Here is a 22585-nt window from a genome sequence, read left to right as displayed (position 1 = left end):
GTATTTTTATTAAAAAAAGTATTCCCAGGGTGGAACTCCACTTTAAGCTTATTTGCACAGGGGAACGCTCCTCTTCCGGTGTTCCCCACCGTGGCGAGGCGTGTCATTGCCGGCCACACATTGGCTCCTGGGATAGGAGTTTCATCAATCTCAGGAGTCAATGGACATCCTCCGTTGGTAGCATTGCGTTATTCCCAAACAGGAAATGGCACGATGCAAGGCAAGTTCCGCACTTTGTAGTTTACGGGAGGTTAAAAACATGTAACAGGCGCATGAGCCACACAGTTAAACAAGGTCCATAAGGGTCCAAAAAAGTCTTAGATGAAAGGGGGGGAGTCCAACATATAGGGCAGCCGTCTAGAAACCAATAAGCCAGGGGTTCCACCAAGCTGAAGACAAAAAGAGAGAGAGACGCCTCCAAGTGTAGACTATAAAACACATTTATTGAATAAAAGTATGCACTCACACCTGTGTGTAAAGAAAAGCATGTGAAGGGACCCTCCTGGGGACTCCAAGACAGGTCAGTGGGGGGAAGAGATCATCCGGTCCATGCTGCCATCCCACGGGGGGCTGGTCTCCTCTTCACCGTTGCCGGCAATGATGGCGGAGCAGGAGCGAGAGCGGGGCTCTGAAGTCCGTGGATTGAAGACGAGGCTTGGTCAGTAGTAGCATGTGGATGACGTCACTTGGAATGCGACACGTTTCTGAGCGTGCGTGCTGCCGAGGGGCAGGCAGCTGCGCTCCTGCTTCACCGTGAAATGGGGAGGTGCATGCTGGGTAGCCAGCAGTGCCATATCTCGGAAGGAGATACCAGTGGGCTTCACATGCCCACACTGAAGACAGGTGTGTGCTCGGAAGGGACAGCAAGGTCAGTTTCCAAAAAAAAAACAATTAGAAAACCTACATTAACCTCCTCCCGCCCTCCGTATAGACAAATGATGGTGGGCGGGATGCTCTCTCATTCTGGGATGACGTCATAGGACATCGCCCCAGCCTCACTGCGCTTGTTGTGATCGCCCAGGGACATGGTGCAACCCCAATCTCGATAAAGAGTGACGTGTCCAATCACAGCTGAACAAGGAAATGCCGGTTCTCTGCTTTTCCAATCTTACACTGACAGAGTGTGAGGAGAGGAGAGCCAGTTGGCGGCATTTCCCACAGGGGAGACTGTACAGATAATCAGTGCCACCCATCATGTTCCGTCAGTGTGGTCTATACGTGCCGCCCATCAGTACTGCATATTAGTGCCCCCTCATCAGTTCCCTTCAGTGCCGTCTCATCAGTGCTCACCAGTGCAGCCTATCAGTGCTCATCAGTGCAGCCTATCAGTGCTGCCTATTAGTGCCCATCAGTGCTGCATATAAGTGCCACCTCATCAGTGCCCTTCAGTGTCTTCTCATCAGTGCTCACCAGTGCAGCCAATCGGTGCCCATCAGTGCTGCCTATTAGTGCCACCTCATCAGTGCCCATCAGTGCAGCTTTATCGGTGTAGGAGAAACATTACTTTTTTTTTACAAAATTTACTGACAGAAACTAAGAAAAACTTTTTTGTTTTCATAATTTTTCGGTCTTTTTTTTTTTTTTAATAAAAATTTTGTTTGGGTACAGTGTAGCACGACTGAGTAATTGTCATTCAAAGTGTGACAGCGCCGAAAGCTATGCAGGAAGGGAGAGAAAGTGCCCGGTATTGAAGGGGTTAAATACTAATATTTTCTATTATATTAGGTCCAAACATCACGGGGGGTTTAAAAAAAAAAAACACAGCTGGAACTCCGCTTTAACAACAAATCAATTCGAAAATAACAAAGGAAAATGACTCAAATAAAACTGGATGTTTACTCAACAGTATTACAAATCAAGACAAAAAATAAAATACCAGGGAATAGGTGTGATCACGGTATCGGATCCAGATGGATATGATATCTCAGTTTTTTGGTATGTATAATACCAGGAACCACAGGCAACCGTAATATTACTATGGGAGAAAAAAGGGGGGTATGTAGAGGGGATATAGATCCTCTCAAGATGGTTGCAATTACTTGGCTCACAAATTTCTGAGGTGCATATTTAAACTTTATTGGTGATTACAAAAATTATTCAAAAAATAAATAAAAATGACATATACAGTTGACAATAGAGAAAGATGACTAATTATAATCATCTATTTAGGACATTGTTCTCTGGACAGATAATGGTGGGGCAGCTAATTGAAGCGATAATCCCCACCGTGCCTTGCCCACCCTCAAAAGATAGTGGTAGTTGGGAGTAGTACCTCCAATGGAACAGTGTATCACTTCTTTTGTACAATGTATTTCTTATAGAACCATATGTTGCCTATGGAGGTAAATCACTTGCAAATTAAAGGTAAATATATACACTTCTTTCAAAACAAGCATGTAAATATTGAATTTCAGTACATGTAGAGTATGCAAGTGATATAACAAAAAGGCTTCTCCCGACTATCAAGTAGTTAGGATGAAATTTGGTCAAAGTCACAATATGTCTCTTCAAAGTGGGGTGTAAAAATAATGCCCCTGTATGAGATGAATCCAGTAATCAAAAGAAGGAAGATTTATTCTTCTAATGATATTTCAGATCTGTGCGTTGGAGCTCATATTGTGAGGATTTGACAGCGCTGTGGAGTAGTCTTAATCCTATCTTAGGGAGTATAACACTATGCAGCAAGTTGTGTTGATGTAGAATCTATGCGGATGGGGGAGGAAAAGTGGAGGGGGGAGAAGGGGGGGTTGGTAAAGAGTTGTCAGATCCAATTGATCCTTATTGTGGAAGGAGGGGGTGAAACTGTTTTCCTTTTCTTGTGTGTTGAGCTTGTGATTTAGAGGGTAGTATCTGTGTTTTGTTCACCGGCAATTAGGGCTCTTGGTACCCGGGACCTGGACAAGTATGAGTATGATGAGTGTCTTCTGGGCTGTGCCCGATTGTAAGACAAAAGAATCGAACAGTGTATGTGTTGTCTTTACTCACCGCTCGTTGTCCGGTCGACCTGTCTCGGTATCGTAGAGCTATATTACCTCAGAGCTTCGCGGGAACATCCAGATTGGTATCCCTCTGTGTGGTTTTTCAATCCACGCCGTTTGTTACTGTCCGTTGCTCCGTTCCACCAATATTGGTCAAGTTAAAGAACTAGATGATCTACTAGTTGAAGAAATAGCTAAAATGACAATGAAAGGAGAAGTTATCATTATGGGAGATTTCAATCTTCCAGATATAAACTGGAAAACCAAAATAGCAAGTTCTACCAGGAGTACAGATATTCTAAATTCCCTACTGGAGTTGTCTCTGCAACAAGTGGTTGAGGAGCCAACCCGGAGGGAGGCCATTTTGGATCTGGTATTCACAAATGGGGATTCGGTATATGATGTCATTGTAGGCGAAACCTTGGGATCTAGTGATCACCAGTCAGTGTGGTTTAATATAAGAACTGTGAAAGAGTCACACCACACAAAAACAAAAGTTTTAGATTTTAGAAAAACAGACTTTTCAAAAATGAAATTAGTCATAAATGAGTCCTTATCAGACTGGAACGGATTACATGGAGTCCAGGAGAAATGGGACTACTTAAAAGGTGCATTATTGAAGGCAACAGAAAATTGCATTAGACTTGTCAGTAAAAGCAAAAAAAGGAAGAGACCACTGTGGTACTCAGCAGAAGTGGCCCAAATCATTAAAAATAAAAAGCTAGCATTTTGTAATTATAAAAAAACCCAGAGCAATGAAGATAAGGAAATCTACAAGATTAGGCAGAAAGAGGCCAAGCAAGTTATAAGAACTTCTAAAGCGCAGGCAGAAGAAAAACTAGCTCAGTCTATGAAAAAGGGGGATAAGACATTCTTCAGATATATAAATGAAAAAAGGAAATTAAAACAAGGAATAACTAAATTAAAAACAAAGGACGGAAGGTATGTAGAAGAAAATAAAGGGCTAGCTGACTGCCTTAATGAATACTTCTGTTCAGTTTTTACAGAAGAAAAAGAAGGAGAAGGACCTCCACTTGAAAGGATGACTAATGAATCATTTGATGCATGTGTCTTTACAGAGGAAGACATTCTAAGATTGCTGTCTAAAGTGAAGACAAATAAGTCACAGGGTCCTGATGGGATACACCCAAGATTATTAAAAGAGCTTAGTGGTGAGCTGGCAAAACCATTAACAGATCTATTTAACCAATCATTAGTAACAGGAGTCGTCCCGGAAGACTGGAAATTGGCAAATGTCGTGCCCATTCACAAGAAAGGTAGTAGGGAGGAATCGAGCAACTATAGACCAGTGAGTCTGACATCAATAGTAGGCAAATTAATGGAAACCCTATTAAAGGATAGGATTGTGGAACATCTTAAATCCCATGGATTGCAAGATGAAAAACAACATGGGTTTTCTTCAGGGAGATCATGTCAAACAAATCTTATAGATTTTTTTGACTGGGTGACTAAAATAATAGACGGTGGAGGTGCAGTAGACATTGCATATCTAGATTTTAGTAAGGCTTTTGACACTGTCCCACATAGAAGACTTATCAATAAACTGCAGTCATTGAGCATGGACTCCCATATTGTTGAGTGGATTAGGCAGTGGCTGAGTGACAGACAACAGAGGGTTGTAGTCAATGGAGAACATTCAGAACAAGGTCATGTTACCAGTGGGGTACCTCAGGGATCTGTACTGGGACCAATTTTGTTTAATATCTTCATAAGTGATATTGCAAAAGGCCTCGATGGTAAGGTTTGTCTTTTTGCTGATGACACAAAGATATGTAACAGGGTTGATGTTCCTGGAGGGAAACGCCAAATGGAAAAGGATTTAGGAAAACTAGAAGAATGGTCAGAACTCTGGCAACTGAAATTTAATGTGGATAAGTGCAAGATAATGCACCTGGGGCGTAAAAACCCAAGGGCAGAATATAGAATATTTGACACAGTCCTGACCTCAGTATCTGAGGAAAGGGATTTAGGAGTAATTATTTCAGAAGACTTAAAGGTGGGAAGACAATGTAATAGAGCAGCACGAAATGCCAGCAGAATGCTTGGATGTATAGGGAGAGGTATAAGCAGTAGAAAGAGAGAAGTGCTTATGCCGCTGTACAGAACACTGGTGAGACCTCACTTGGAGTATTGTGCGCAGTACTGGAGGCCATATCTCCAGAAGGATATAGATACTCTAGAGAGAGTTCAGAGAAGAGCTACTAAACTAGTACATGGATTGCAGGAAAAAACTTACCAGGAAAGGATAAAGGACCTTAACATGTATAGCTTGGAAGAAAGAAGAGACAGAGGGGATATGATAGAAACATTTAAATACATAAAGGGAATCAACTCGGTAAAGGAGGAGAGCATATTTAAAAGAAGAAAAACTACCACAAGAGGACACAGTTTTAAATTAGAGGGGCAAAGGTTTAAAAGTAATATGAGGAAGTATTACTTTACTGAGAGAGTAGTGGATGCATGGAATAACCTTCCTGCAGAAGTGGTAGCTGCAAATACAGTGAAGGAGTTTAAGCATGCATGGGATAGGCATAAGGCTATCCTTCATACAAGATAGGGCCAGGGACTATTCATAGGATTCAGATATATTGGGCAGACTAGATGGGCCAAATGGTTCTTATCTGCCGACACATTCTATGTTTCTATGTTTCTATGTTTCTAATATAGTGCTTTATGTGGAACGCTGTATAGCGGGATCTGACAGGGGGGAAAGGGTAAAGGGGAGACCTGCTTTTCCTCCGTGCAAGTGCTTTTTCCTGCTGCATACACGTGTTGAGTCTTTTTGATCCGGTGTTACGGCGGTTAAAGACTTCTACAGAGTCGGCGGTTCCTGTGTTGAGGATGGGCTGTTTGCGGTGGCGTCTGCCATAAGCCGTTGACGCGTTTCGCGTGATTGTACACGCTTCTTCAGAAAAAGTATTACAAATCACCCCAATATGATACAGGGTGTTCGATGGGTGTTATCCAGTATTTCTCAACATGTTTCACTGGGGATTCCGCTTCTTCAGGAGTATTTGAAAACTAAAACAGAAATATACAATATAGTATACGGGTAGGAAGATGTATATACAGTATCTCACAAAAGTAAGTACACTTACTTTACTTTACTTACCTAATGACACTTTGCTACAATGTAAAGTAGTGAGTATACAGCTTGTATAACAGTGTAAATTTGCTGTCCCCTCAAAATAACTCAACACACAGCCATTAATGTCTAAACCACTGGCAACAAAAGTCAGTACACCCCTAAGTGACAATGTCCAAATTTGGCCCAAAGTGTCAATATTTTGTGTGGCAACTATTATTTTTCAGCACTGCCTTAACCCTCTTGGGCATGGAGTTCACCAGAGCTTCACAGGTTGCCACTGGAGTCCTCTTCCCCTCCTCCATGAGGACATCACAGAGCTGGTGGATGTTAGAGACCTTGTGCTCCTCCACCTTCTGTTTGAGGATGCCCCACAGATGCTCAATAGGGTTTAGGTCTGGAGACATGCTTGGCCAGTCCATCACCTTTACCCTCAGCTTCTTTAGCAAGGCAGTGGTCATCTTGGAAGCGTTTGGGGTCGTTATGTTAGAATACTGCCCTGTGGCCCAGTCTCTGAAGGGAGAGGATCATGCTCTGCTTCAGTATGTCACAGTACATGTTGGCATTCATGGTTCCCTCAATGAACTGTATCTCCCCAGTGCCGGCAGCACTCATGCAGCCCCAGACCATGACACTCCCACCACCATGCTTGACTGTAGGGAAGACACACTTGTTTTTGTACTCCTCACCTGGTTGCCCCCACACACGCTTGACACCATCTGAGCCAAATAAGTTTATCTTGGTCTCATCAGACCACAGGAGATGGTTCCAGTAATCCATGTCCTTAGTCTGCTTGTCTTCAGCAAACTGTTTGCGGGCTTTCTTGTGCATCATCTTTAGAAGAGGCTTCCTTCTGGGATGACAGCCATGCAGACCAATTTGATGCAGTGTGCGGCGTATGGTCTGAGCACTGACAGGCTGACCCCCCACCCCTTTAACCTCTGCAGCAATGCTGGCAGCACTCATATGTCTATTTCCCAAAGACAACCTCTGCACTCAACTTCTTTGGTGGACCATGGTGAGGCCTGTTCTGAGTGGAACCTGTCCTGTTAAACCGCTGTATGGTCTTGGCCACCGTGCTGCAGCTCAGTTTCAGGGTTTTGGCAATCTTCTTATAGCCTAGGCCATCTTTATGTAGAGCAACAATTCTTTTTTTCAGATCCTCAGAGAGTTCTTTGTCATGAGGTGCCATGTTGAACTTCCAGTGACCAGTATGAGAGAGTGAGAGCGATAAACACCAAATTTAACACACCCGCTCCCCATTCACACCTAAGACCTTTTAACACTAACGAGTCACATGACACAGAGGAGGGAAAATGGCTATATGGGCCCAATTTGGACATTGTCATTGTTGGTGATTTCTCTTAACATTCACCCTAGATACCTTAAATGTATGTATATCATAAGTCCCTGACTTATTAGCTAAATCTAGTCTGTTCTATGTAAAATAAAGCAGAGCTCTGGAGAATGTTTTATCCTGTGGAAGAAAACACATGCAAACAGTCTTCAGTCTAAAACATTCTTAAGTTTATTCAGCAAAGCGGGGTAACTATTATACACAGAATTGAACAGGAAATACAGTTGGGAGGGGGGGGAGTGAGTGCTCTCAGGAAGAGTCAAGTCTCTCAAAAGTCAGACAATGGGTTAATACAGAATGTTTGTTAGAAATTGCAAAATATGCCTAGTCTAGACCCTATAGTTTAGTATAGCTAAAGAGGAAGTTAATGTGCGATAAAGAATGTATCTTTAGCTAAGGTGTGAAAACATGGGGGACATGGGGTGATTTTATAAGTTTACTTGGTCTTTGTAACTAAAGCCTTAAAGCAATCTTAAATGAAATAACTCATTTTAAGTCAGAGCTGCATTTAAAATGGTGTGACACAGGTCAAGCTAGAAAATGGTTGCAAGCAACTAGTTAGAGGTCCTGTCATTCCCCTTCAATCCCCTCTAGAAAATCATAATTTCATATGCATGATTTTCCTTCCTATCATTTTATACTGTGTCATCAGAGGACACAAGGCCTCTCTGGAAAGGAATAGCAGGTTAGGCGACAATGTCCTTGGCTTCCTTAGTATAATCAAATAAGGACCTAATCCTGCCCACCTAAATGGTAGACTTTGCTTTCTTGGCTTTATAAAACTTTACATATTCCTGGTAATCAAAAGGGGTTTGGGTTTGTTGGATCAGCACACCTTGTCTAGCTGTTAGAAATGTGTCAACATTTTCAGCATCTCTGTTAAAGTACAAACTTACATAAGATCCCCCTCTGCTAGCTGAGTCTGGGTTCTTTGTGGTTTTAGCGCTTAAACACATAATAAGCTTAAAACATGCATATAAAAATAATAGAAAGAGTAAAATCATCACAATCATCATAGCAATGTCTTTTAACCAGGAAAACATCCCTCCAAAACCAAACCCTCCCATACCTACAAAGGGATCCCAGCTTTTAGCAATGTTACGGGCCTCTTCTTGCAACTTATTGACCTCCTTTCTGTGTTGAGCAATTATGTCATAATAATTTGGCACTTCCAAAGTGGTATTGTATATCCAAGTGCAACATTCATAGTCCTCAGTATGCTCACAGAGGCCAGTCAGTGTAGCACTCATACTCTCTATAGCTAGATCATGTAATTCTAACTTCTTCCTAATGGCCCTTTGTTCAAAATTTAGCAACTTAATATACCACCCAGTCCAGGAAGGGAGTCGCGCCCACGCGAGGTTTCCCGTGCTGAACAGATCTCTTTTGATTCTATGTCTTAAGGGGTATCTTGGATGTGCACTTGCTTCAAGCATGTGCCCATTGTTGTCATTATCCACAACTCCCGTAATTGGGACCACTGAAGCTAAATAGCACCACCCTGAGACATGGAGGGGGACCCAGGGGTAACATTCCTTCCCACAACATACATATATACTCTTTCCCAGTGAAAAGGGTCTTTGGGCAATATATTCTTGTAGGCATCTATTTTGTACTGCAGTTACAAGGTGGTCCAATATTTGTTGTATGTCTTTAGAGAAATTCTGGTAATTACCCCTTATGGTCTTATTTAAGCTAGGACTTGATATGTCAAACAGGGAACATGATTCTCCTAATGGGACTTGGCAGGAAGTAATATTAAAAATTTACTTTCTCTTACGTCCTCCGACAGTCGCCGCCATCTTCATATTCGTCACAATGGGGGTATTAGACTTTGCTCCGTAGGAGTAGCTAGGCAACAGAATATGTCAATATTAAAGCTTTTAACATATCCCCACCCCAGGGGGTGGTCCCCTCAGTCTATACCCTCCTGCTTCCTGTTTCCTGCTTCAGTTTCAATGTCTAGCTTGTCAGGAGTAGCTGGATGTCTCTATGCTGGGGCATTTTGTCTCAGCCTTCTCTCTTTTTTGATTTTATTTGAGTTTTTTCTCTCTTTCTTTATTTAGCTGTTATTTTTACCAGCAATAGTTAGATCTTCGGATGAAAAGGATAATGCGGGCTGCGTCTCGGGCTGACTCCCCTGGTCGCAGGTTGTGGGTCAGTGGCTTCTCAGCCCGCCATCGAGCGTTCAGTCAGGTACCGCTCCTGAGTTTTCTGAACGACCCATCCCTGTTTCGTGCAGGGATGCTAGGGTGAGGTGGCTACCTCACTGGACGCTGTGCGGTTTCTCAACCCACCTTCTGCTGCGTCCTGGCTGCGACTCTCCCTGTCTCATGTACAGCGGCTTGTTCGCCTGTGCGGGTCCCCCACGCCATGTAAGAGGTAAGTGTATTCATGTGGGGACCTGTCTGTCTGGGGGGTGTCAGTCTGGGACTGTGTTACCTTGCCCTGTGTTCACAGTATTGATGTTTCCCTATCTCTCACACTGCATGCTGTGGGCTGCAAGGAGGGGGGGCTGTGCTGCACTTCTGTGTCAGTCTGAGTGTGTGAACAGCTGTGTGCTGTGGAACTTGATGCTATCATGTTTGGGGCACATTACAGCGCCGCTGCGGCGGTCCACCATGTTCTTTATAACTATGTGGTGTATTTTTATTCCACCTTCATGAGGTGGGGGAGCGGCGGTTTCGGCGCCAAACGGCGCCATTTTGGCTGTACTCGCTCCGGCCGCATGGTACACATGCATGGCGGTCATTTTCTTGTAGCCTCCCATAGGCTTTAATTGAGCGCCCTGAATATCAGCAATTCCTTTTCTACAGGAGCACCGATCTGGCCAGCAGCAGCAGCAGCGGTCTCTCCAGGTTTTTTCCCTCTATTCTCTGTATCCTTGCCTGAGTATAACTTCTCCCCGTGGGGGTCCCTGGTGTGGGTGTGCTTGTGTGGCGGTGGGCTACGTTCGCAGCGCCTTATTTAAAGGGGCGGTCACCCATTTTATTTTACTCATTTTGGGGCATGGATTCTCAGGAAAGCAAATTTCCTGTCACATTGGTGGGAAGCCAGGGGACTGCGGTTTTCCCCCTCAGGGGGGGATTTGGCTGCGATTGTGGCTAGCCTTGCGACTCAGGTGCAATTGCTGATGGCTGCTCAATCCTCAAAAAGGCCCAGAGTTTTCAATTTCCTCTGATTCAGAGGGTGTTGGTGATGGGGCTGCTGTTGCTGGGGTCTCCTTGTCGGGGTCCCGTTTCTCCCTGGACCTTGTAGGGTCAGAACTGGAGGCTGAGGTTGAGGGGGTTGATATTTCTCCCCCTGGCTCGTCTGAAGAGCTTGCACTCATGGATGAATTGGTTGCTTCTATCAAGCAAACACTGCGTTTACAGGATGAACCTTGTCCTCCTGCTGCCTTGGCGGCTTATTGGACGCAGAAAAGACGCAAAACAACGCAGGTATTTCCCTGCACTGATGATTTTCAATTCGCTGTAAAGGAACATTGGCGTAATATACGCAAGCCTTTTTGCTATACCAAGTAGGTTTAAGCTGCGCTATCCTTTTACGCCCGCTACTGATGGGCGTTGGTGTGTCCCACCTCCGGTGGATCACGCGATAGCGGTTCTGAATAAGCCCACTGCGATTCCTGCTGAGGATATCCCGGTGTTCTGGGATGCCACGGACAAACGGACGGAGTCCCTTGCCCGTCATGCCTATTCTATTATGGGTTCTATGCTGAAAGCTTTATTTGCTTCACTTATGGCGGCCCAGGCTGTCGCGAGCTGGACGCAGGTGCTTAATCGCGTCCTGGTGGCTGATTCTGCCCTCCAGGCGACTTTGGATATGGTGGATCAAGTCCACCAGGGTGTCATGTATTTGTGTGATGCGGACCTGGATATGGTTCCGTTGGCTGCACGTGTGCATGGTGTGGCGGTATTGTCTCGCCGTTTTGGTTTGGTTGAAGTGTTGGTCGGTGGACCAATCTTCGCGTAAGACCTTGGCTAATCTGCCCTATGATGGTTCTCGCCTTTTTTTGGTGAGTCCCTAGATACATTAATTAGGGGGATCACGGGTGGTAAGAGCACGCTCTTACCCTAATCCCACAAGGCTAAGACGGCTCCTGGTAAGAAGCCGTGGACTGGTAAGCAAAAGTCCGGCCAGTCCGGTTCAGCGGCCCACACCAGTGCGGCCTGAAGGGGCGCCCTCACCCGACTCTGGGGTGGGGGGACGCTTGCTCGGTTTCCTTCAGCCATGGCTGTCCCGGGTTCGGGACAGGTGGGTTCAGGAAATCGTTCGTTCTGGCTACGAGATCGAGTTTCTCTATAGGCCGGAGCGCAGATTTTTTCCCTCAATTCTTCTACTGTCCCCGGAGCGTTTGCGGGATCTGCATCTAGCGGTGCAGGACCTGAGGGCTCAGGGAGTGGTGGTCCCGGTGCCTCATCGGGACAGGTTTCGGGGGTTCTATTCCAATCTGTTCACCGTGCCCGGGAAGGAGGGCAAGGTACGTCTGTGAGGGCGCACTCTACCAGATCTCTGAGTACGTCTTGGGCCTGTCGTCATGGGGCTTCTGTGGCCCAGGTGTGTAGGGCGGCGACTTGGTCGACCGTGCACACCTTCACTCTGTTCCACAGAGTGGATGTTCAAGCATCGGCAGATGCTTCCTTTGGCCGCAAGGTTCTTAGTGCGGCGGTCCCTTAGGGTCCCTGGTTTTGGTCCTTTGGGCTGTTTGGGATTTCTTTGTATCCCTGGGTTATTTGTTTTTTTCCTGGGTTATTGCTCCCGTTGAGCAAATTTTTTCTCGTGTTGCCCAGCTGGTTTCCTTCCTTTGGTAAGGTTACTTTCTTGATGTGGAGACTGCGTTGCCTTTAGGCGCGGCTGCGTTTCCCACCCCTCATGTTTGCACTGCTTTGGGACGTCCCCATTGTGACGAATATGAAGATGGCGGCGACTGTCGGAGGACGTAAGAGAAAACTGAATTTTTGTAAAATCTTACCTGTAAAATTCCTTTCTCTGAGTCCTCCGACAGTCGCCGCCCCCGCCCCTCTTTTGGGGTTTAGGTACTCTACTGCTATTCCACTGAAACTGAAACAGGAAGCAGGAGGGTATAGACTGAGGGGACCACCCCCTGGGGTGGGGATATGTTAAAAGCTTTAATATTGACATATTCTGTTGCCTAGCTACTCCTACGGAGCAAAGTCTAATACCCCCATTGTGACGAATATGAAGATGGCGGCGACTGTCGGAGGACTCAGAGAAAGGAATTTTACAGGTAAGATTTTACAAAAATTCCGTTTTTTGCAAATGGAAGGGTTAACACGTGTGTTATTTCCTAGGCTGAAACACCAGTCTGGGAAATGGCTTCTACCATCTACTGGGAAGGTGATATTATTATTACTTGGCACATTAGTTAAAGTAGCAGAGGTCTCATTAAGGAACTGTGTAATATTCAAAGGGACAGCAATAAGAGGGATGCGGGCTGTTTCTGGATGGAGTTTGCTACATATCCAACATTTCTCAAAACCTGACTTCCTAGCATAAGCATATTTAAATTTTGTTAGCAACATTTCACTATGAAAAGTGGGTGGATTCTCATCTACATCATGCTCAATACTCAATTCTCTCTTTATTCTGTTATGTGTCTCATATGCAGGGTATGGTCCGCATATACTTCTCATGACACCCAAGTCTTCAGGGTGATAGATACAGTTAGTAACAGTCCATACAAGGGAAAACACTGAAAATGGAATCAGGATTATCAGCAGCCATAGTTTGCCTGAGTCCGGTGCAACTGGAAAAGTCATTTTCTACAGGGTCTGGGCGGTCTGCCCCTGTCAGTACCCCCTTTTCTTGACTCTCCTGTTCAAGGTCAGGGCGGTCTGCCCCCGTTAGTACCTTCTTGCTTGCTTCTGGATCCTCTGGCTCAGGTCCTGTCCGCACCAACTTCACTCTAGTGGCATGGATCCAAGTAGGGCTGTGTTCGGTCAAAACAGCGGTCCTGGTAACTGCTACCACAGTGGTCTCTGGGCCGTAGGCGAAATCCTTTTGTTTCTTTCCTTTGGGCAGCAACTTCATCACCACTACATCTCCTTCTCTGAAGGGATGGGTATTTTCCTGTAAAAAGAAAAGAAAAGGTGCGAGCAACTTTTCGTTCCATTCCACTTGATTCTTAAGTTTCAAATACTCTTTATTTGTGCTATTCATTCTTTCCATTATACCTGAACTCTGCGGATAATCTATTTTCAAGATTTTAACTAGTTCCTGGCATATTTTTGATATGAAAACTGGAGCATAATTAAGCCTAATTCAAGGCAGGCACCCCCATCCAGGAATAATCTCCTAATTGAGAATGCATGCCACGGTGTGGGCATCTCCCTTTTTGTGGTCCTAAAAAACTTCCACTCATCTGCTAAACACGTCCACGATTTGGCTAAAAGGAACTCTTATTTCTTCCCTGCTTTGGGCCTATATGTGAAATCTATTTGTAGATGTGTGAATGGGTTTGATGGGTATTGGAGATGCTCATGTGTGGATTGTTTGTTCCTAATACAGGTGATGCATCTAGCAACATATGCTTGCACTAAACTGTCAGTAATACTTCATATGTTCTTTCCCACCCCCTGTGTCCTATTCCATAATACTAGGCAATAAACAGTGGGGCGCTAGCTGCGGGGATACACACAAGAGCTCCCCTCTTTTAGAAAAAGGTGATTCCCAACGTTTTCTAAAACATCACCCTAGTCCTTAAAACCTGTTCTGTAGTATGTGTTTTTTTTAGCTTCAACAATGTGTGATCTTTTGGCTTGGAGCAGGAAATTAATTAACTAAAACATCCTCTGCTCCCTCTATGGCTGCCTATATATCATGTTGTGGTAGGACACAACCTTTAATACCAGTAGCCCATTTAAAACTGGGGCCTACCTAGGGCAAATGATGTGGCCATTCCTATTACCATCTCACAAGATGCTATGTGCTATGTTCAGAGTCACTTCAGGCATGCCTTTAGGCCTGGACTGCGACCATCTTTGGACAAAAACTATAGGGCAAAGTTTACCACCATACTCCTGAGCAAGTACACCTGCCATGGTCTTACAATTGTCCCTTGCATAAACACAAAACATTTTTCCATGATTTGGGAGGCCCAGTGCAGGCGCTACAACCATAGCATTTTTCAGATCTATAAACGCATTTAACATTTCTGGACCTGTGGTTTGTCTCAAAATGTTATTATAGATAGGAGCAGTCCGGATCCATAACAATTAATGATCCTGTGGGCGGGCAAGACCCACTGTGGGCTGGCAAGACCCACTAGAGCTTCTGCTCTTATGTGACTTTCCTTTCTCCCTCTGCGAGAACAAAACCAAGGTAAACAACACTTTCCTGACACCATTGTCATAATTCCTGTGACACTTTGTGTCCACATACATGTACATTTCTTCAATAAACTCACTCGCTCTGACTGGCCTCCACAGAGTGACTACATATGTTATCCACATATTGTAGCGGGACTGAACCATGAGCAGGTGTCCATCCCCTCTTGCATGGTCTGGAGAACTATAGAGCGGACAATCAAATTGTCTACTTAGCCCTGAGGCATTTCTACACCAGGTAAGTTACCTGGACTGAAAAATAAGAAACAAAGATGGCTGTGTCTCCTCGTCCAATAGGACGCTTGAAAAAAACACACTACTTAAACCAATCACTGTACAGTGGGTAGCATCGGATGGTATGGCTGTCAGTAGAGATGGCACATCAGATACCACTTGCATGCTATGATCAGATAAAGAACTAAAAAACTTTTTTTTTGGCTTAGTGCCAATTTTTCAAAAAACTTTTTTTTTTTTTTTTTTTTTTTCGTGTTATTCTAACAAAAATCTGGCCAGAGGTTCCCCTCTTTTAATAGAGGATACCCATAAAATATAATTTAAAAACTATTATCAGATAAAAAGTTAATCTGATTTGAAACTTTTGGCTCTGTGCCAACAGGGTCCAATGGTCACACTAATTGCGGTAACTCTTTCTGTCCAAAAATAAATTCCATAGCTCTAACAGGAATAATGATATGACATTTGAACGCTTTCTTGGCAAGTAGCCAATTTTCAAAATTTTGCAGGAAGGCTCCCCTTCACATAGGGGACCATTTGCCAAATATAATTTTTCATTATCTATAATTCTATAAAAAATAACTTCAAAATATCCTGCCGACAACGGCAATTTATATTTTTTTTCTAGTAAAATAGTGTTTTTATTCATTATTACTACGCTCATACAAGATGGGCACTAATGTATAAATGGCAAAACTTCAAAAAAATTCTATAAAAATAATTGCATATGTATGGGAATGCAGAGACCGTTTGTTCTACGACTGTTCTGAATTAGGGAACTAATGCAGAAGTGCATTTGCAGCAGTGACCCCCCCTCTTTTCCACTCGTGTAAGGAAATGTAGTAGTTTTAAATGTATCTGACACATAAACATTTTCTGCTCGTCTGACATTACGAAGAAAACTACACCTGCCTTGGAGAATGAAACCGTGGGGTGCAGGTGTGGTCAGGGGTATTTGTAAGGTAATATTATTATTATAGGGGGGCCTATGTTGAAAATGTCCTACTCTTTTATTTGCCTCTTCTGATAAGGTCCTTTGGAAATGCGCCCTGACAGGCTGCTTTTCTTTAGACAGATCAAAAGAGCCAGTTGCATCTCTCTCTGTTATAGCTTTTTGAAAACCTTACAAAGTTTTAGTAGCCCAATCAGAAACTTGCTGTTTTACAATTAACATGTAATTCTAAGACTGTGCTACTCAGCAATGACACTTCACTGCCCAAAAACGCCAAATTCTCACCCGTCTTCTGTCTATAGGCAATCGCTGTGGTCTATATCTACGTATTTAACCACTTAAGCCCCGGAAGATTTTACCCCCATTCCGACCAGGGGGTATTTTGCGATTCGGCACTGCGTGACTTTAACGGACAATTGCGCGGTCGTGCGACGCTGTACCTAAACGAATTTAGCGTCCTTTTTTTCCCACAAGCAGAGCTTTCTTTTGGTGGTATTTGATCACCCGTGCGATTTTTACTTTTTGCGCTATAAACAAAAAAAGAGCGTCAATTTTGCAAAAATAACAATATTTTTCACATTTTTTTATATGAAATTCCCCCCAAAAAAATGTAAAAATCAAAATTTAACATTTTCGGCCAATTTGTTTTATGCTACCTATGTTTGGTAAAAAAAATCACAAAAAGCGTATTTTGATTGGTTTGCGCAAAAGTTATCGCGTTTACTAACAAAGGGAAAGATTTTTGTCATTTTTTTTTTTAACGCGTAATGGCGGCGATCTGCGATTTTTTTTTTTTTTGCGGTACTGCGACATTGCGGCGGACAGATCGGACCCTTGACTGACATTTTTGACACTTTTGGGGTTACCAGTGACATTTCTACAGTAATCAGTGCTATATATATGCACTGTTACTGTAAAAATACACTGGTAGTGAAGGGGTTAACTTTATTTGGGAGGGAGGGGCTGTGTGTGTCCCTAGGGGCGTGATTCTAACTGTGATTGGCTGTGGCTTCAGCTGTAAGGACACTGATCAACGGATCTACATAGTAGATCCATGTGATCAGTGTCTTTGCAGCGAGGAGAATGACAGGCAGCTTGTTTACACAAGCTGCCTGACATTCTCCCTCTCCCCCGCCGATCGCAGAGTGGCCGGCGGACATCGGGTCCGCTGGTCACACGCGCGGGGGGGGTCCGTGACCACGCGGGAGCGCGCCTCCGGGGGCGCGCGCTCGCTCCCTAGACCCTCACAAGCAAGCAACGTAGCCCTACGTTAGTTTGCCTGTGAGGGGCTGACCGCCGACGTAGATAGTCGTGCGGCGGTCGGCAAGTGGTTAAAGACTTTCACTTTCACTTCTAATAGCTCTACGTAGCTTTTTTTTCCTATTCTATTTTACTAATACGGGGCATAAATAAACCAATTCTCCCCACTTTTTCCATGTACTTTACATTACAACTAAACATTTACTAAAAGATTTACTTGTATCCTAATATCTCTAAGGCTGGCCACACATGTCCGGACAACTCTTTATCGTACAATTTTCTGTTAGATCCACCACAAACCACATAAGAGGTCAAAATTAAACATATTCATCTGCATTCAATTAGGCAGAGGTTTGTACTACATAGCTGAAGGTAAATTTCAAGAAAACTGCACTGAAAATTGTAAGAAAATTGTATCCTGTATGGCCAGCATCAGACCTAAACCCTCAGTATAATTTCACAAAACCGTAAACAAAACATGTCTCTAAGATTTACACATTCACAAAATCACTTAAATGTATCTGGGTCCTTAGACCCTCTTTATGGTTAAAAACCCTCCTGAAAAGCCATTTGGTGAATGTAAATTACACCTTATACTCCCAGGTATAGTGGCTATCAAGAAGGCTTTCCCACCATTATAGACAAACAAACAATACACATAATAAACATTTATCTTGATTTGTCTGATAACCTACGATCGGTCAGTCAATTTTTACAGTAATAATGAAACTGTCGTTATCAGTGTTATATTAACAGTCAGCAGGCGCAATTTTTACAAGTCATATATAATTAGACACAGTTTCCATATATGTCAAACCAGCAATATAATACTCCAATACAATATGACAATATTTTCAAATGGCATAACAAAATGAAATAACAAAACAATCACGTGATGAACGAACTTATCTACTTACTAAATAAGCTTTTGTTAGATCACACAAACAAATTATCTTATACTCTAAATCTTACAGTTTCTATGCGATAGAAAGATGTTAGCAAGAAAAGGGGTAGTTTCTATTTTTCTACACAGAACAGACTGACATCTATTTATTATTCACTAAAGGAACAGGGTTTTCCTAAAACCCCCTGGGCTTCCCTGAAACCCAAAGAAAAAAACTGTCTTTGTTGAAGACAGCTTCAACGCCTCCCAGAGACGTTTTATTTGTCCCTCCCAGAGGTACGGGATTCTTCCCGAGAAAAAATCCCCTGGGCTTCCCAGAAGCCCCGGATATTGTCTTTCCTTATAAATGACAAATCCTGTGTCTCCCAGAGACACTGTCTCAATACGTTCCCAGAACATATTCAGGTTCAACAACTTAACCTATAATATCTTTCCCTGAAAGATATTCTGGCTTCCCTGAAGCCTCTTTATATATATAAAAAATCCAGAGCGTCTTCTCAGAGCCGCTCTATGATCCAACACGCTCCCTGAGTGTTTGGTGTATGGCTCAAAGAACGGAACCAGGGCCAAACGGCCAAGTCCCACCGGACAGGCAAACAGATAAAATAAAATATCTCCTTACCCAGACCGGTGAATCCTTGGACCCGTGATGGCCGCTCTCTCTCCATCCCGGACGAGCCCCCAATCTGTTGGTGATTTCTCTTAACATTCACCCTAGATACCTTAAATGTATATGTATATCATAAGTCCCTGACTTATTAGCTAAATCTAGTCTGTTCTATGTAAAATAAAGCAGAGCTCTGGAGAATGTTTTATCCTGTGGAAGAAAACACATGCAACCAGTCTTCAGTCTAAAACATTCTTAAGTTTATTCAGCAAAGCGGGGTAACTATTATACACAGAATTGAACAGGAAATACAGTTGGGAGGGGGGGAGTGAGTGCTCTCAGGAAGAGTCAAGTCTCTCAAAAGTCAGACAATGGGTTAATACAGAATGTTTGTTAGAAATTGCAAAATATGCCTAGTCTAGACCCTATAGTTTAGTATAGCTAAAGAGGAAGTTAATGTGCGATAAAGAATGTATCTTTAGCTAAGGTGTGAAAACATGGGGGACATGGGGTGATTTTATAAGTTTACTTGGTCTTTGTAACTAAAGCCTTAAAGCAATCTTAAATGAAATAACTCATTTTAAGTCAGAGCTGCATTTAAAATGGTGTGACACAGGTCAAGCTAGAAAATGGTTGCAAGCAACTAGTTAGAGGTCCTGTCATTCCCCTTCAGTCATTTAGGGGTGTACTGACTTTTGTTGCCAGCGGTTTAGACATTAATGGCTGTGTGTTGAGTTATTTTGAGGGGACAGTAAATTTACACTGTTATACAAGCTGTACACTCACTACTTTACATTGTAGCAAAGTGTCATTTCTTCAGTGTTGTCACATGAAAAGATAGAATAAAATATTTACACAAATGGGAGGGGTGTACTTACTTTTGTGAGATCCTGTAGAGGCGTGTTGGGCTCTCTATGCCCGCCCACCACTCGGCATGTAAAGGGTTTATGTTACTAAGCTGCCCGAACTGGGCGCATGCGCATTCTCAGGAGGGGAAAGAAATCTTCATGCTACACCAGATGTAGACTCCGCCTCTCTCTAGCAGACCCCACTCCTGTATACACCCCTTTCCCCTCACTTCCTTTTCAGACCCCGCCCCGCTGGCTGGTCACTATGGGAGCCAGGGACGCGCTGTCTCCCTTCCCGCCCCGCCCACCGGAAGTCCCGTAGCTTAACTCCGCTCGCCGCTGCTAGGAGACAGGTGTTGATTCCGATTGGTGACATATAGACTAACATGGTGATCATTACAAAATAATGAGATGGGGGGGCCCTGAGCTGTAACGATTGGGGGGCCCTGAGGTATACTGATTGGGGGGCCATGAGTTATAGTGATTGGTGGGCCCTGAGGTATAGTGATTGGGGGGCCCTGAGGTATAGTGATTGGGGGCCCTGAGGTATAGTGATTTGGGGGGCCCTGAGGTGTACCGATTGGGGGGCTGAGGTGTACTGACTGTGTGGGGGGGGGGGGCACTGAGGTGTACCAGTTGGGGGGCTGAGGTGAACTGATTGGGGGGCCCTGAGGTGTACTGATTGGGGGGCCCTGAGGTGTATTGATTGGGGGTCTTGGGGTGTACTGACTGTGGGGGAGCTGAGGTGTATTTACTGTGGGGGGGGGGACCTGAGGTGTACTGATTGGGGGGCCCTGAGGTATATTGATTGGGGGGCCCTGAGGTATACTTATATACTTATTGGGCGGCTATGTTAGTCAAATAGGTCGCTGAGGTTTGGATATACCAGCCAGTAATGGATTTCAGGAACAGCCAATCTCTTCTCAGGTATGGAGGGGGGCGGAGACTGAGGTTGCTGATAAAGTTCCGTTCTTCAGGTTCAGAGTGGAAGTTTCTTCAGGAATGATGTTGATGATTCAATCAGTGTGGAATATTTTTGCATCTTATAAAACAAACAGATTATATATAATGTGAAAATAAGAATAAACTGCGCTAACTAGAAACAAATATAAGCAGCTAGCACACTAAAACAGACATGTGTTGTTAAGCAAAATGGAAAAAAGTACTGTGCAGCTCCAAAAAATATATTATATGATAGCATATATACAGTATATGTGTGAAAAAAGCAATAAAGTCCCAAGTGAAATAACACAAATCATCCTAGGTGAAAAGAGTGATCCAAGGACATCCGATCAAACAGGAGAGAGCTTAACCATTACCTCTCCTGTTGGTGTTGAGATCAGATGTCCTCTTTTCACCTTGGATGATTTGTGTTATTTCACTTGGGACTTTATTTCTTTTTCACATATATATATATAGTATATTTTTTAGCGCTGCACAGTACTTTTTTCCATTATACATAAATGTGGCCATTACTGGAGAAACCTACATCTGTTGTGATTGGGCCCCCTGATGCTGGGGGGTGAGTGTCAGCTCCCTGTACCAATGTGAAGTAAATGTGTTGTGTTATAATTGTATCTGACCCATTCTGTGCTCACTCTCCAGCCTCCAAGATGTCAGCAAAGGGAAGGATTAGCCCCGGAGAGGTGGACTTAAGCAACGAGCAGGTGGGTCCTCTTTACTAGGAATGAGGTCATCTAAGGGGGACAGGATGGCATTTGCCTCTGGTGGGAGAGTCTTCTAGAGTGTACCAGCAGCTATAGTTCATCCACATAGGGCAGGGGATGTCTAATGCTCTGGGTCCCTGGTGCCCAACCTGTGGCCCTTTGGCATATGATGTGCGGCCCTCAGCAGTCTGTAGAGGGAACATTGATGAGGGGAATAGCATTGATCTCTACCAGCCTCATGTAACATCTTCACAGTCTCCTATTGTCTTCTGCAGCATCTCCCCAACCTACAATGTATCCTGTCCTCACTCTCTGACCCTCATTTCCTCTATCAGTTCTGCAGTCTCTGACACTTTTCTCCAGCATTATACATATACTGATTACTGAACATTTTGTGCGGCCCTATGATGATGTCGGGGGCCACAGTTGAGGCCCACTTTTAGCTCATAAGTTGACAACCCCTGATCTAGGTACAATATTGAACTGAAATAAAAGCACCCCTGTGCGACCACTATGAAATTCCCAAATTTTGTGAATAAATATTTGCTGCTGCCAGAATCTAGAGTATTCCACACACCGATCTACAAATAGTTCAAGAAGGTGATTCAGCGCTGCAAAGTGCTGTCCATCCAAAGATCCAAAAAAGATCCATGAATAAAAATGGAATAAAGCTCAGATAAAGGGTCCCGTGTTCAAAAATCCCTTCCCTCCTAAGGGTAAAAAAATTTCTCTTAAGTCCTCCGACAGTCGCCGCCCATTCACACAGTCTTCACTAATGGGGTATTGCTTCCCCTCCGCAGGAGTTTCTAGGCAAAACACTTGTAAAAGAACAATTCATCTACATAGTCACACCCATGGGGGCTGTCCTTCTAGTCCAATACCCCCCTGCAATAGCCATCCCCACTCTGTTTGTCTTCTGCCTAGCTTAGGTGTGGATAGGCTTCCCTGTGCTGAGGCTACAGTCTGAGCCTTCTTATATTTTATGATTTATTTTCTGAAATGTAATTTTTCTTTACATTGCTAGCTGTTTATTTTGTTAGCACTAGTTAGTTGGATCTTGGAATGAAGACGGCGTTTGCAGAGCTGGGAATCGGACTGACCGTCCTGGTTCTCCAGGACAGAGGATCAGATGGAATCCCAGCCTGCCATCGAGCGTTTAGCAGGCTGTGTTCGCCCTGGCCTCGCAAACGACCCATCCTTGTCCTCAGGGAAGCAGCCTGTGAGGTGGCTACCTCACTGGACACAGCATAGGTTCGTCCGTGCACTACTAGTGTCCTGCGTTTTTGGCTGACGGCACTCCCCTGCCATCTGAGGGCGGGCGGT

The 22585-nt window shown here is 44.0% G+C and overlaps 1 protein-coding gene across 1 annotated transcript in view; it reads left to right on the top strand.

Annotated features, from left to right (window-relative positions):
- Nucleotides 1-600: 600 nt before the first annotated feature.
- Nucleotides 601-22585, top strand: part of DRC4 (dynein regulatory complex subunit 4) — a gene marked incomplete at its 5' end in the record, with an annotated part of 112314 nt that continues 90329 nt past the window's right edge. The window contains 2 exon segments of the mRNA XM_082271062.1: nt 601-658; nt 21201-21262. Coding sequence (XP_082127188.1) covers nt 601-658; nt 21201-21262 — 120 coding nt within the window.

This window comes from Pelophylax lessonae (genome assembly GCF_965119305.1).
Source record: "Pelophylax lessonae genome assembly, chromosome: 10".
NCBI classification, from domain to species: domain Eukaryota; kingdom Metazoa; phylum Chordata; class Amphibia; order Anura; family Ranidae; genus Pelophylax; species Pelophylax lessonae.
Note: the sequence above shows the minus strand (reverse complement) of the source record. Positions and strands in the feature narration are given on the sequence as shown.